The sequence below is a fragment of the Garra rufa genome, chromosome 4, assembly GCF_049309525.1.
Source record: "Garra rufa chromosome 4, GarRuf1.0, whole genome shotgun sequence".
NCBI classification, from domain to species: domain Eukaryota; kingdom Metazoa; phylum Chordata; class Actinopteri; order Cypriniformes; family Cyprinidae; genus Garra; species Garra rufa.
The window spans coordinates 14,045,865-14,060,613 of record NC_133364.1 but is presented as its reverse complement, the minus strand read 5'-3'; the positions used below and the strand labels follow the sequence as shown (position 1 = coordinate 14,060,613).

The following is a 14,749-nucleotide window of genomic DNA, read 5'->3' as shown; positions in this document are numbered from 1 at the left end:
CTTTACATTAGGGAACACTATTCACTATTAACTAGTTGCTTATTAGCATGTGTACTACTAGCATGTTGGCTATTTATTAGTGTTTATACAGCACATATTAATGCCGTACTCAGCGTGATCATATTCTAAATCCTTTAACCCAATAACATAAACATAACCACTACAACAACCTTTAGTTTACTGAGGGAAAACTCTTAGTTAAAAGGAATAGTTCACCCAAAATTTACATTTGCCCCATGATTCACTCAATGCTCAAGCCATTCTAGGTGTATATGACTTTCTTCTTTCAGATTAATACAATCTGAGTTATATTAAAAATGTACTGGCTCTTCCCAGCTTTATAATGGCATTCAGTGGGTGTTGAGATTTTGAAGTGCATTAAAGTGCATCCATCCATCATAAAAAGTGCATTTGTGTAAGAAAATATTCATATTTAAAACTTTATAAACCGTAATCTGCAATTGTGTTCACAACTTTTTATTTTCATAACGTGACATTTTCAGGTCAACTGAAGTAGATTTTTCTTCATCGGCAATTGAGTTGATCGTAAAAAGTGGCTTTTAAATACTAGAAAGTTTTTGGTTTTGATAAAAGACAAGCATTATTTTATATAGAATACTGAGCACCAATGACCTGTGCATAGTAAGACAATAAAAAAGTCAATATGTAAACATGACTGCTACAACACCTACCGTACTTACTATCAAATTAGGAATTTATTAAGGTAAAACTCATAGTTAAAGGGATAGTTCACCCAAAAATCAAATCCTAGGTGTATATGACTTTCTTCTTCCAGATGAATACAATCTGAGTTATATTAAAAATGTTCTGGCTTTTCCAAGCTTTATAATGGCAGTGAATGGGTGTTGAGATTTTGAAGTCCAATAAGGTGAATTCATCCATCATATACATGTACTCTCATGAATGCGCGTACGACAGTTAGCAGATTTTGGTTTTATAAAGTTTTAAATATGGATATTTTTAATACACAAATGCATTAATTCGCTTCAGACGGCCTTTATTAACCCCTCAGAGCTGTGTGGAGTACTTTTTATGATGGATGGATGCACTTTTTTGGACTTCAAAATGTCAACACACATTCAATGCCATTCTAAAGCTTGGAAGAGCCGAAGGAAGTCATATACACCTAGGATGGCTTGAGAGTGAGAAAATCATGGGGTAATTTTCATTTTTGGGTGAACTAGCCCTAGTGAATATGCATTGCCTAATCTAAAGTGTTACCAAAAGAGTAATAATGCTGTAAAAGTGCACATTTTTCTGTTTTATACAAGACTATCCTATTGACTAAAATAGGATCTATGGCATAAATGATTGTGCACTTTCTGTCTTATCTTTATCAGTGACCAAAAAAAACCTTCAGCTTTATCTTTGCATATTAACCTATGAAAACATATTAAATATTACCTTGAAAACTTAAATTGCTTTCTTGATGCCACTGACCTCCATCAAGTCCTTAATGTTCTCATTTTTCTGATGTAATTTCAAGAAGTTAATAATTTTGTTGTGTCATAACACATCAGTCAATCCAGATGTGTGATTTCACAGTACATTACTCAGAATGTTGCATTTTGGAATGTTAAAATAGAAAAAGCTGCACTGTTTACTCCAAAAAAAACAAAAACTGGCTCAGATTAGAGCATACGCTCTATACGAAAACTTATGGAAAAGCACACGTTAAATCCATTGAAAAGCCATGTGACCTCCCCGGTCGGAGAGCTTTCATGGTGTGATGAAAATGTCGATATCTTCCGACATGGTAGCCAATGATCATATTAGCATAATTTCCAACAGGAGGGGAAAAGTGATATAACTCAAGCTGTTATCAAGCAGGGTGCTAATTTCAAGTCTGTCATATCTTAAATGCACAATTGGACGTCTTATTCGAACTAAGCGAGAAATATTCTTCCCGCGCTAATGAGGGTGCTTTGCACACTCAGAGGCCAAATCATAATCTGCTGGTCGTGGGCTGAGTCCAGGCACTCTGTCAAGTCAGATTTCGCTATATGGATATTTGTTGGAAATGAAAGGCGTAACAGAAAATGAAAAGGGAGGTTATTGGATACCTCATTTATTTCAGCATAGTTCCTCCAAGGATCTTAAATGCCTCCTGGCCTTGAAAATTACCGAACGCTTTTCCCTTTCTCTACACTTTATTGAAAGTCACACCCAATTTCGGTGATATAATATGCCTTGGAATAAAATCATTGTAAGAGGAAATTCAAAGCAATAAAACCTCGACTGCAGTCTATTCCTTGTTCCCAAGAGATGTACCCAGTATCCCACCTCAGCACCTGTGTATTTGATTAGTGCCAGCGCCCGAGTCCCACTGCGGCTTACTTTTTGAACCACGAAGGTGTGGCGTCTTCCTCCCATGGCATGCAATTTAAAGACTGAAAACAAGGAAGCCAGATCCTTTGAGATCTCCAGTACAATACAATCCTTGTCTTCACTCACCAGGAGGGCCCTTCTCTCATGTTCAGCTGAGATGTAAACTGCATGTATGTTATGGTTTCTCTCTGTGTCCGTCTATTTTGGCTCTCTTTGTCTCCCTCGCATCCCCAAGGCCACGGTAACCTCCCAACGTTAGGTTTGCGTGTTGTAATGGTGGGAGGTTGAGTATCTCTCTGGTCGCTTTTATTGTGTTCTAGGTCTAAAATGTCTTCATCATCCCTGATGGGTGTCCCGCTGGGAGGCAGGGACAGATGGTTGACAATGAGATGGGTTGGCTGTTTCTGCATGATCTCCTCTCACGCTCTCACTCAGATAGACTTTCTCAATTTTCCACGAACTCCAGATGCCGCCATCTTTCACATCAATTCCTATTTCTAGTCGGCCTTTTCGTCACGCAGACGTTCGTCTTTCTACAAACTATGAACATAAATAATTTCCTCTGTGCTGCAGTACTGCTATAATGTGTAACTTTCATGATGCTAATAAAGTGTTATTAAAGTGTAATTACTATGTAATTTTGGCACCAATCAGCACAAATCGCACTTTCAAGGGTTGCGCAACAGCTGAGCAACTGCTATTGTGAGAATAGGAATGGTATTTCGTTTTATTTTTGTTTATGTTTTGTTGTTGTTGTTCATTGGGGGTCACAAAAATGACATTTTACTTGATAAAAATGCAGATGTAAACAAAAGATTGAAATATTTTGTACATTATTAACCGTTTTTACAACTGATTTTTTGTAGTTTAACAGTAACTAAACTTTAAGTTAACAAAAATGGCATTTTAGTAGCCTAGAATCTAGACGCGCCCCTAGCGGCAGCAAATTACATTTGCTTCTAAGGTCAGTCTAGTTACTCTCAATTCACTTAAATTTCCGAAAAATCCAAGATGTACCGGGCCAATCACGAGTCGGTGGGCGGGCTTAACATGATGACGTCTGACCTGCGACCATAAATTCAGTCAGACATGAATTCCTGGTTCCGTGAATTAAGCGTGGAAAACTGAACAGTATTTATATATTTTTTTACTTTTGATACACACCCACGTCCATGTGTCCTGAGCAGGAGCTCGTTACATCTGAACGCGCTGTGGTGTAGAATACGCAAACACCGGAAGCGATCTGTGGCGTGTATACGACACTCATTGTTTACACAGCACAAGAGATTGTGGATATAGCGGCTATTCAAAATGGTAATTACTTGCGCTTGTCCTGGTTGTTCAAACCCATTTAAAGCTGAAAAAGATTACGTTTGCTTGCGCAAACTCATCCTGGACTTTTTTTTACATATTTCCCCTTTCGGTGTTTACATCAAAGCGCGTTCACATGTGACGAGTCGAATCATAGATATGCTAAACTCGTGCTCATGACAGATGGACGTGGGTGTGTATCTTAGGACATCAATGTATCGTCACGAGCCGCAGGGTGTAATTTGGATTTGTCTGTGCATGTTTTTGTTTACTTTTAAAGGTTTAGTGCCCATCTATGTCTATTATTTAGCTGACAGACTGCACAGTGCACTGATTTTTGTTAAAAATCTTCGTCGCTCTGACTACGTCACCTGACCGACTAAGTCTCTGATTGGTTGTAGCGCTATCCTATTGCGTGGCGAGGAGTTTGAAAGACAACCGTTTATCCCACCCCTCCGGTTGAGCCCTGTCTATGGAGAGTGCCCAGACCCTACATTTATGTGGGTCTGGCTTGCCAGGCTAGCATTTTAGTTGATGAAAGTGCAAAAGTAAACAAAATATTTAAACATTTCGTATTAATACAATTTTAACTAATTTATTTTTACAGCTAATTTTTAGTCGCAATCTAATTTCAGTCAACAAAAATAATATTTTAGTTGACTGTGTATTTAAAAATTAGCTGTATTCATTTTAACATTTAACAAAACATATGAAAACAGATTTTTTTTATGTATTTATTTATATTTTTTATTTTATAGTATTGTTTTCTTGTCATATTTTTAGAAACCGTTTTACATATACATATACATATATATATATCATTAAATTATTGTCTAGATGTGCATTTTTTGTCTTGTCTTTGTTAATGTTAATAATTTTAAACATTTTACCATAACAAAATATTTTAACATTATTTAGTTAATTAAATTTAAACAAATGTATTTTTAGAACTAAGTTTTAGTTTAGTTTACTAATTCAAATCTAATTTCAATAAAATAAAAATATTTTTGTCAACCATGTAATAAAATTGAAGTTTAAACTAATGTATTTTTACAACTAATTTTTAGTCACAGTTTTACACTAATTCAAAGCTAATTTCAGTCAACAAAAATAATATTTCAGTTGACTATGTATCTAAAAAAACCTGAAAACTGATTTTTTAAATATATTTATTTATATTTTTATTTTATAATACTGTTAATACTGTAGACGTATTTTTTGGAAACAGGATTTTTTTTTATTAAAATCGTTACATTATTGTCTAGATGTGCATTTTTGTCTCATCTTTGTTATTGTTAATCTTTTTTTTTTTTTAAGTTAAACATTTTATTTACAAACATTATTTACCATAATTTTATAATATTGTTTTCACGTCATATTTTCGGAAAAAGTTTTTTTTTTTATTAAAATCTGTAAATGATTGTCTAGATCATAGAAAATATTGAATCATTTTGTAGTGACTAATGTGTTTTACAACAATTTTTTGTCAAAGTTTATTTATACTTTTTTTTCAACATCAACATTTAACAATTAGATATATTTATTTATGTTTTCTTGTTATATTATTGGAAGCAGTTTTTTTTAATTAAAATCATTGTCTAATTTTAAAATGAAAATTATTGTCTAGATGTGCAATTTTTTGTCGCCTTTGTTATTGTTTTTTTTTTTTACAGAATTAAAACTGCTCAATGGAATCATCCTTCGGATGGCTTACTTCTAGTTATCTTTGCACATTAAGCTGAAGTCGAAGTAAGTATTTTAATTTAAATTCCAAAACACAGAATAGTAAGATTAAATGGAGCATGTTTCATTTCCAATGAATGACTTTTCCCCTCTTTAGGCCCTTATCTGTGCACGACTGTTTTGCTCTCTCATACATCATTCTATTCCTCCCTCTCTCTTTCCCCAGAGAGGATCCTGGGTAGAGACAGAGAATAAGCCTCCTCTGAGAGATGGGCGATGCCATTATAAGCACACTCAGCACATTTCATAAAAACGATGAGCTTGCAACCCAGATAATGATATGAATAATCATTAAAAAAAAAAGATATGTAATGGTAGCATTCACACATTTATTTATAAAGACGCATGGCCATTAACTAATGTTTACCAAACACAGCACGCACAGATAAAGAAACAGCTGTTTATCTGAGCAACACAGGTTGGCTAATGACAAATTGTTCTTTACTTTTCATTATATCTCAAAGACACAGGCAACTGCAACTTGCATCATCACCCCTCGCCCAAGGTGAACGTTGCGAACGGCAGAGATGGTGTAGAATAACACTGCATTATTCTATCAGTGCAACCCCCAGCCCAAATCAGCACACAGTATGTGGCTGCCAGGTGCCCCAGAGAGTTAAATGAGCTTTTGCTGATGGTGCAACACACAATCGGCTGCTACCGCACACATTCATGTAACACACAGCACTACAGGGGCGCCTCTTCACCACAAAATCCCTCTTACGTAATTGCACATTAGGCACAGGTACCAGAGGAGGTGACACCATTCAAATAAGCTTGTTTTTATTTCATAGGGCATTTTCTGCTGCTGCTGCTGCTGCTTCTGCTTTGCCAGAACATGCACACATTTGCAGACAGAGGTTTAGTGTGTAACTGGAGAGTGCGAGCAACTCTAGGCCAATTGTTTTGCTGTACCTTGACTGAAACACAGCCTACGGTGTTTGGACTAGCACAGTTTGGGGCTCTGGAGCTATTTATAGATATCCTTGTGTGTGTGTGTGTGTGTGTGTGTGTGTGTGGCTATTAATATGTTCATCATATATGCCTCTAACCAGTGAGGAGTAAATTAACCTAGATAATAAGGCCCAGAGTGTGAGACTAGCCATAGGGCTTCGCACCTTTATGTGTGAGGGACTCGTCTCTTCTGCTAACTTGCCATTTTGTTTATAGTCTGTTTTTCATGTCAGTGCACATGAATGGGGCTGTAATGTCTATGGCGGACCTCCAGTTGTGAACGCTGAGGTTTGTGTATGTCTGAAAACGTTTCAGTGTTTTACTAAATATTGCACTGCAATATTACACTGGATTTGCTGTTCCCGAAGTAATAAAAGCGCTTACAGGGTAGCAAAACAATAGTGATATGCTTTCAGACTTTCAGGCTGCCAGTTTATATTTGTTGGCTGTAGAGTAGATGGTTAAAAAGATGTGAGAATGACAATTCACTATGCAAATATTGCAATGACACCATCGCTGCTGTTGCGTTTTGAATACTGAATATTAAAATATATTTGATTCACTCTGTGTATGTTAATTGCACAATTTGCCTAACTTTTATCTAAATAAAAAAAAGTACAGATAAGTTGATTTTATGTTTTTAATGACTATTGACGATTTTTATTTTTGCTTTTAAACAAAAATAATAATACACTACCAATCAAACGTTTTTAAACTGATTTTTAATGTTTTTAAAGATAATAATAAATGTTTTTTGAGCAGCAAAATAGAATATTAGAATGATTTCTGAAGGAAAATGTGACTGGAGTAAAGATGCTAAAAATTCAGCTTTGAAATCGCAGGAATAAATTGCATTTTAAAATATATTCGAACAGAAAACGGTTATTTTAAATAGTAAAAATATTTCAGAATTTTACTGTTTTTGCTGTACTTTGGATCAAATAAAATGCAGGCTTGGTGAGCAGAAGTGACTTCTTAAAAAAAAAAAAAAAAACATTAAAAATCTTACTGTTCAAAAACTTTTGACTGGTAGTGTATGTATTTTTTTTACTTTAGTGGAAAACAATGAATATATTAACCAACCTAATAATAATAACAATGATGATGATGTAGGTTCTTCGGATAACCGATAATTTATTCATCAGCATTTTTATTTATTAGAAACAGGACATAGAGGTTGCTATGATCAAGCTTTTTTCAAAGGTCCCATCCCATATGATTTTCATCCAATAGAATTAAGGAATCAAACATAGTCCAAAGGAATTTGCTGTTTTGCACATATCAGAGTTGCACAAATATTTATGGGGAGGGACAAAGTTGCAGAGTATTGAAATCTAGCTAAAAAATGAAATATTTGTTATTATTTAAAAAACAATGATTATTATTATTATTTTGCCATCAAATATTGTTGTTAACAACTCAAGTATGACTGTTACATAAAATGTTTAATTAATTATCGGTTCACTATGAAAACCGATAACTCAAATATGTAGAAAACGGTTTATGTCTGCGAAAAATAACCAAAACCAGATGTTTGAGAAATACCGATACTCTTCCGCCTTGCAAGCACTATAATCTGCATTGCACATTGATAGACACAACACATCACTGTCCTACCTTTTCGAATGAGGTCCTCGATGTCTTGATCAAATCCAAGCCGATGGCATTTGCTCCAGAGCCCCATGTTGGTGGAGTTATACTGCCTGCTGCACTCATCGGCGGCGCTCATGGCGAACAGCTGCCGTCTGTTCCGCGCCAGCAGCAGCTTTTCCTCCCAGCGGTCCAGGCGAGAGCGGCTCGCCCGCAGAGGGAGGCTGTTGTTGGGGATGTAAATAAAGCCCGGGTCCTTCCGGCGGCTGGAGAAACTTCGGCACCTCTCTCGGTACCTCCGTGCGTCCGTCTCGTACCAGTGGTCGGAGCAGATAGCCACGGCCAGCATCCCGAGCGCGCAGAGGGACAGAGACAGACCGGCGTAGAGCAGCAACTTCCCAGCAGCCATGCTCGCGTTCGCTCAGAGCCGCGTCAGCACCACAACAGCTTGGAGAGCTCCTTGACGTGCACCCGCATCCCGCCGGGCACGCGGACTGAGAGAACGGATATTAGTCGGTGCGGTGGAATTTGTTTTGGAGAGCTCCAGCTGAAGCCCGACCGAAAATATAAGCCTTATTTAACGTCCATCCGTAGCCCTTCCCATCCAATGACAGTGAATGAAACCAGACGAGACGATTCACTCCAGTCCTCGTTCACGCGAACCAAGCCTTTCAAAAGAAGGCAGAGGAAGATTTTTAACCATTTTATGGTATATAACATCATCCGTTTGAGCTTCGAATCAATGGTGTTTCAGCCGAAACAGTTTTACAACACAGTCCAAACGTAGCCTACATTGCGTCACCTAAAGATTTCTAGCATGTTATACAGTATATTTTGGGATTTTTAACGTTTGGAGCCCCCAGAGGAAGTCAGAAAATTTGTGTGGGGTTTTAAACGATTCAAAAACGTTTCAGTTGCGTTTACAAACGTTTCAATAACCAAAAAGTTAGATTAAGTTAGTCAAAGCGCAATTTAAGAAGTTAATTCTTTTGATTCATTTCAACAAAAGAACCGACTCGTTCATTCGGGAATCAGACTAGACTGATCAATTCACTAAAATAGAACCAGCTCATAGAGTCATTTGTTTGAGAGTTAGACTACGCTGGTGGTACTGAATAGGCCTAATGTTTTCAAAAACTGTGCAAAATGACAATATGCATTGCTCAAAAATTCTAAAATAATTTATTTTAAAACCAAAGATACTTAAGTGCTTTTGATTCATTAAAAAAAAGAGAATCGGAGTAGATTTAGACCAATTCACTAAAAAAAGAATTAGCCCATAAGAGTCATTTGTTTTAGAGTTGGACTACGCTGGTGGTGCTGAATGATGTTTTTAATCAGTGGGCCAAATGACAATCTGCATTGCTCAAGACAACCCTAAAATAGGCTATATATATATATATATATATATATATATATATATATATATATAAGTCAAACAATGATTCATAAGTGCTTTTGATTCGTTTCAAAAAGAACCGAGCCATTTGTTCGGGTATCAGGCTAGACTGATTACAAATTCGCTAAAAAAGAATCGGCTCATAAGAGTCATTTGTTTGGGAGTTGGTTTACATTGGTGGTAGGCTACTGAATGTTTTTAATTCACTAAAAAAAGAATCGGTTCATAAGAGTCATTCTCGGATTACGGGTCGCGTTGTAGATTCGGTAACATCAATGTCAGAGTATTTAATTCATGTTCGCATTAGCCTAATTCATTGCCAAATGATTTTATTGACCTTGCTAAAAAAACAACAGAACCGATACTGATGAAAATGACTCGGTTCGGCTATATGAATAAATGAAACCGGTTTAGAATAAGAACCAGTTTTCGGTTCCCAACCCTTCCCATCACATTTAGCCTACCTGGCGCTGCCAGACTATAGATTTTTGCTTTCCGGATTATGTTACATAGCCTATCTGTTTCGGAGAAATAGCCTAGTACACCATCGCAGTCAGGTTGATTTTCTCACACCTTCTCTTTAGAGGATGCACTGAATAGATCATTTATCAAATTGCTGGCTGTTAAAGAAGAAATGTAGCTATTAAGATGACTCGACATTCATTCAATTAATCGTAATTAAAACGCATTATGAATAAAACAGTAAATCATTCCTGTGAAGGAATGTTTAAAATAATAAGGTACAGATATGCTCTTAGAGCATCCATTATTGGAAAACCCACGGGCCGCGTTTCTACGACTGATAAAGTAAATTAAATAATGCACTCACCCCAATTAAAGCCGATAAAACGAGTTCACTCCACTCCAATAATGCACCTCCAGCCCATTTTGCGTTTGCAGTCACTGTATCGGATGTGCACTGCCAAATAATCCTATTTAACACACAGCGACACACATTTGAAATGGTCTGCGATGGAAATATCAAACCCTTCAACGACGCCGCATCTCAAACGCTTCGCGTTGAAATGACTGTATCGCTATTAGAACATTTGGCGGATGGTGCATCCTCCTCCTCGGACAATATGGTCCCAACATCCTCCGTGCATGTTGCCTCTGTCTGGGAAAAACAGCGGTGATGTCATGCTGTCAATATGAGATGTTCATTGTTTATTAAAGCGGCTTCTTAAAGGAGTCGCACTACTGTTCTTGGTTCCGTGTCGAACTGTAACTGGAGTTGCCTTGCTGGCATTCTCTCTTAGATTTACGCAAACCGGTGTCTTTCATGAATAAATAATCAAAGCTTTCAGAATCCCTCATTTTGTCATTCTGCATTATCAGAGCTATAAAATGATACTACACCAGACCCAAAAACCCTTCTGACTCGTAAGGGTTGGTTATTTGAAACCACTATGTACTGTCCAGAACCAACAGCAGTCAGGTGTATTGCTGAATAATGAATGAGAGCCGTGGCATCTGTGTGAGTGAGGCCATTGTAAGCGTTGCCCACACAGCCTTCAGATAATGTAGGGACTCTCATGTACTTGTCATATTTGTGTGTAGGTGTAAGTATGTGAACGAGATTGATATATATGAGGCTACATATTAGTAAAGGCTCAGTTCAGCAAAATGAAACAACAATTAGCAGGATATTTATCAAATGTCACTAACAATCAAAATATTTTAATGTTCTGCTCACCAACCCTGCATTCAAAACCCTTCCTGTGATTTCAAAGCTGAATTTTTAGCATCATTACTCCAGTCACATGATCCTTCAGAAATCATTCTAATATTCTGATTTGCTGCTCAAAAACATTTATTATTGTTATTATTATTATTCTGAAAACAGCTGAGTAGACTCTTTCAGGTTTCGTTGATGAATAGAAAGCTCAGAAGAACAACATTTCTCTTTTGTAACATCATAAATGTCTTTATCATCACTTTTGATCAATTTAAAGCATCCTTGCTAAATAAAAATATTAATTTCTATAATTCCTTTCTTCAAGCCTTTGAATGGTAGTGTATAATGTTACAAAAGCTTTTTGTTTCAGATAAATGCTGACCTTTGGATCTTTATATTAATCAAAGGACCCTGAAAAATGTTTTAAATATTGATAATAATAATAAAAAATGTTTCTTGATGCATATCAGCATTTTAGAAATATCTCTGAATGATCATGTGACACTGAAGACTAGAGTAATGATGCTCAAAATGCAGCTTTGATCACAGGAATGAACTACATTTTACAATATATTCAGTTATGATGTTATTTTAAATAGTAAGAAGAAGGGACTTCTTTAAAAGATATTAAAAATGTTACTGTTCAAAAACTTTTGAGTGGTAGCGTATGTAAATGTTTTTACCTTATCACAAGGTTCACATAGTAAATGTTTTATTACTAAAGAAAAATGCAATAAACAATAGCAAAAATAGCATTATTTGCATTAATAATTATATTTGAAGCAATATAGGTGTCAGGTATTTGTCAAGTTGAGGAAGACAGAGTTGAGGAAAACTGTTTAAGTGGATCTTTATGCCAAGTTTTAGGCAAAAGGCTACTGTTGACAGACTGAAATATTGAATGTGACATAATTTACAAAATGGGTCTGAAACTACATAATATTGAGTTGGATGCATTGGATTGCCTCTTATTACATATTCCGAGATGTCTTTTCTTTATTGAATTTTGTTGGACTGTAATTGTCTCTGGGACAGTGTGAATGACAGCTTGACAGCTAAATTTTAATTACATTTTAAAGGGAGGCAAAGTTTGTTTGGAACTTATTTGCAGCCAACAGTGAAAACTGAACAATGTAATCTAAAAAATGCAGCCGATATACACAAGGCAATTTGTCTTGTGCTATTTGAGGATGTGTTATCTTGTTCCTTTTTTGTTCCCAGAATTATGTTAATAGATACATCCTCTGGAAGGAAAAGAAAAGCGTGATTGTCATGCTAATCCAGAGAGCTGTCCATCAATATATTTATTTATATTACATGCTATGTGTCTACCTTCTTTTTAAAATTTCTTGAATGCATATATCGCCATCTAGTGCACAGATATCAGAGCAAATCTAGTGTTCCTCACGCAGACATTATATAGAGGTTTTAAAATGTTTTATATAAGATTTATAATAAAAAGAATATGATAATAATACAAATAATGCAGCTTTTTTTTAAATAGCCAAATAGTCTCGTGTAAAATGCTTGGTTTTCGATGGTTAAAACATTTAATAAAGAAACTGTTAACATTATGTTATATTTAAATAAACGTAAAGCTATGTTTTTAATGATTAAATCATTACGGCACACATAGACTTTTAATTATGTAGAATATATTAAAGTTAACGTAACGTTACCAATACAGAACTCTTATCTTGGCATATATTCGCATACGGAATGATTACACAGGCGTACGACTTCCTGTGACGTACAAGACGTTTTCTACAGCAAAGACGCTACACAAATAAGGTTTAAAAGGTATTTAAACTTTATTAAATGTAATATTTATCTCTGTAAAGCTTAAGTCATGAATTGCTGACTGATCACACGAAATCGTTTTTATCTCGTAATGAACTGTCGTCTATGACCAGGTCCTTGTAGTGTTTACAAATGCAAAAAATAAAAGAAAAAATAAAAGAAATGATTAGCATAAATAAATCCTAGTAAGACGGAAGGCTCTTCTAATTAGCTTTTATACTATTTAACCTGAACATTTTTAAAGTGTGTAAAACGCATATTATTTAACATATTAGACCACATATTACTGTGACTTTAAGGACCTGAGAGACGAATCGGGGAAGCGCTTGCCCTGTTACGCGCATGCGCGCCATTCACGTTCTCTACTGTGTGTTTGAGCGTATGAAGGTTGAACTGTCAGGTAGCCATAAACGAATATACAAACGAGTTACTGAATATATTTTTCAGTACTTGGTGTCTGTTCACATGGCTTTATGATAAAGCATATATTTTTGGACCTCGGCTGCTTCTTTCTGGATTTCTGAAAGGGTGAGAAGACCGTTTTGGATTTGTTATCTGCCAGGTAACGTTATATATACAAAGCAACTGCGAACTGTGTTTGACATATTTACAAAAATCAAAATGTATTCATATAATATTATTTCCATTTAAAGCATTAGTAGAAATCAATGCATGTGACATTTAACTAATGCATGTACTCTCTATTAGGTGAAGATGGCTGGTTTATCTAGCTATGCCCTGCGCATGGCCCGTCTAAGCGCCCGAATATTTGGAGATGTGGCCCGTCACACAGACAGCAAATCTATGAAAGTAGTAGAGTTGTTTAAAGAACCCCCGATGGCCCAGAGAAAAGAAGTGTATGACTGGTACCCCCAACATAAGATCTACTATTCAATGACCCAGAAGCTCAGATTCATGGGGCTTTTCAGGTAAGCTCTTTTATAGAACATTTGTCTTCAAATGTGTCTGTTTTTGCAGCTAACATTTTTTAAAATTTCTTTTTAGGGATGAGCACCAGGATTTCAAGGAGGAAATGAGACGTTTGAAGAAATTGCGGGGTAAAGGAAAACCCAAGAAGGGAGAAGGGAAGAGAGCCGGAAAGAAGAAGTAGATCAGCGCATTTCAGCTGTTTATGAACGGACATTATGAACATACAACTGTATGAACAAGAGGACATGTTTATGACTGGGATGACGTGTTCTATTAGTAGAGATGATGCTGAAACAAAAACACAAATGCTGAATTCACCTGTGGTGTTCTTGATGGAAATTAAATCTTCATTTTTGTACTTGTTGCATCTTCATTTAGCAATACCTTGTTTTCTTCTTTTCAAAATTGTCGTGGTTCTTATTATGCCTCACTAACACCTTATAGGTTTGTTTTCCAAATAATACACTGAAAGAGCTCATAGACTGTTAGTGCACTAGTCTCAAGGGTGTTTTGTTCCTTTTTGTATGGTCTACAATCATAAAAAGACAATTTCTTGGAGTCAAAGCTTGGGTTACATACATGCAATAATTTATATTAAATTGTTACATTTGTGCACACAAATCAATACATCACATCTGCCCTACAAAGCAAAAAGGCAGTAACTGCATTTTTGGTCAAAAATGGGTTATTATCATTTTCATGACATTCAAGGCATCCTTTGTTATGTGACAATATCTTATCTCAAATGTGTGTGATTTTGCGGCATCCTCACGGGACGGTTTTAACATTGTATAACAGGCTGGATGACAGGATAACTTTAAAGTAATTTTTCTCAGTTCTGCACTCTGCGTAGTTACTGCCTTTTTGCTTTGTAGGGCAGAATATTGTAATGGACATATAATGGAAATATGTTGGTCAGGATCATGTTAGAAGTTATACATTTGTATATATAAACAAGTTTGATTGTGGGTGACATGCCATTCTGTAAACCTGCC

The 14,749-nt window shown here is 35.9% G+C and overlaps 2 protein-coding genes across 3 annotated transcripts in view; one reads left to right on the top strand and one right to left on the bottom strand.

Annotated features, from left to right (window-relative positions):
* tmem178bb (transmembrane protein 178Bb) overlaps window positions 1–10,490 on the bottom strand; it is a 114,016-nt gene extending 103,526 nt beyond the window's left edge. The window contains exons 1-2 of the mRNA XM_073838690.1: window positions 10,176–10,490; window positions 7,975–8,615 (exon numbers count right to left, since the gene is read on the bottom strand). Of these exons, the coding sequence (XP_073694791.1) occupies window positions 7,975–8,356 (382 nt within the window). The 5' untranslated portion in view covers window positions 8,357–8,615; window positions 10,176–10,490. The remainder of the gene's footprint in view (window positions 1–7,974; window positions 8,616–10,175) is intronic.
* A 2,691-nt stretch (window positions 10,491–13,181) lies between these two features.
* mrps33 (mitochondrial ribosomal protein S33) lies at window positions 13,182–14,112 on the top strand. 2 transcript variants are annotated; one of them, XM_073838689.1, is made up of 3 exons: window positions 13,182–13,352; window positions 13,533–13,753; window positions 13,830–14,112. In XM_073838689.1, the coding sequence occupies exons 2-3, from the start codon at window positions 13,539–13,541 to the stop codon at window positions 13,933–13,935; spliced, it is 321 nt and encodes a 106-aa protein (XP_073694790.1). In that variant the 5' UTR covers window positions 13,182–13,352; window positions 13,533–13,538; the 3' UTR covers window positions 13,936–14,112. The 2 variants fall into 2 exon arrangements, with proteins under 2 accessions (XP_073694790.1, XP_073694789.1); XM_073838688.1 differs by having other exon boundaries at window positions 13,182–13,386.
* Window positions 14,113–14,749: the final 637 nt, after the last annotated feature.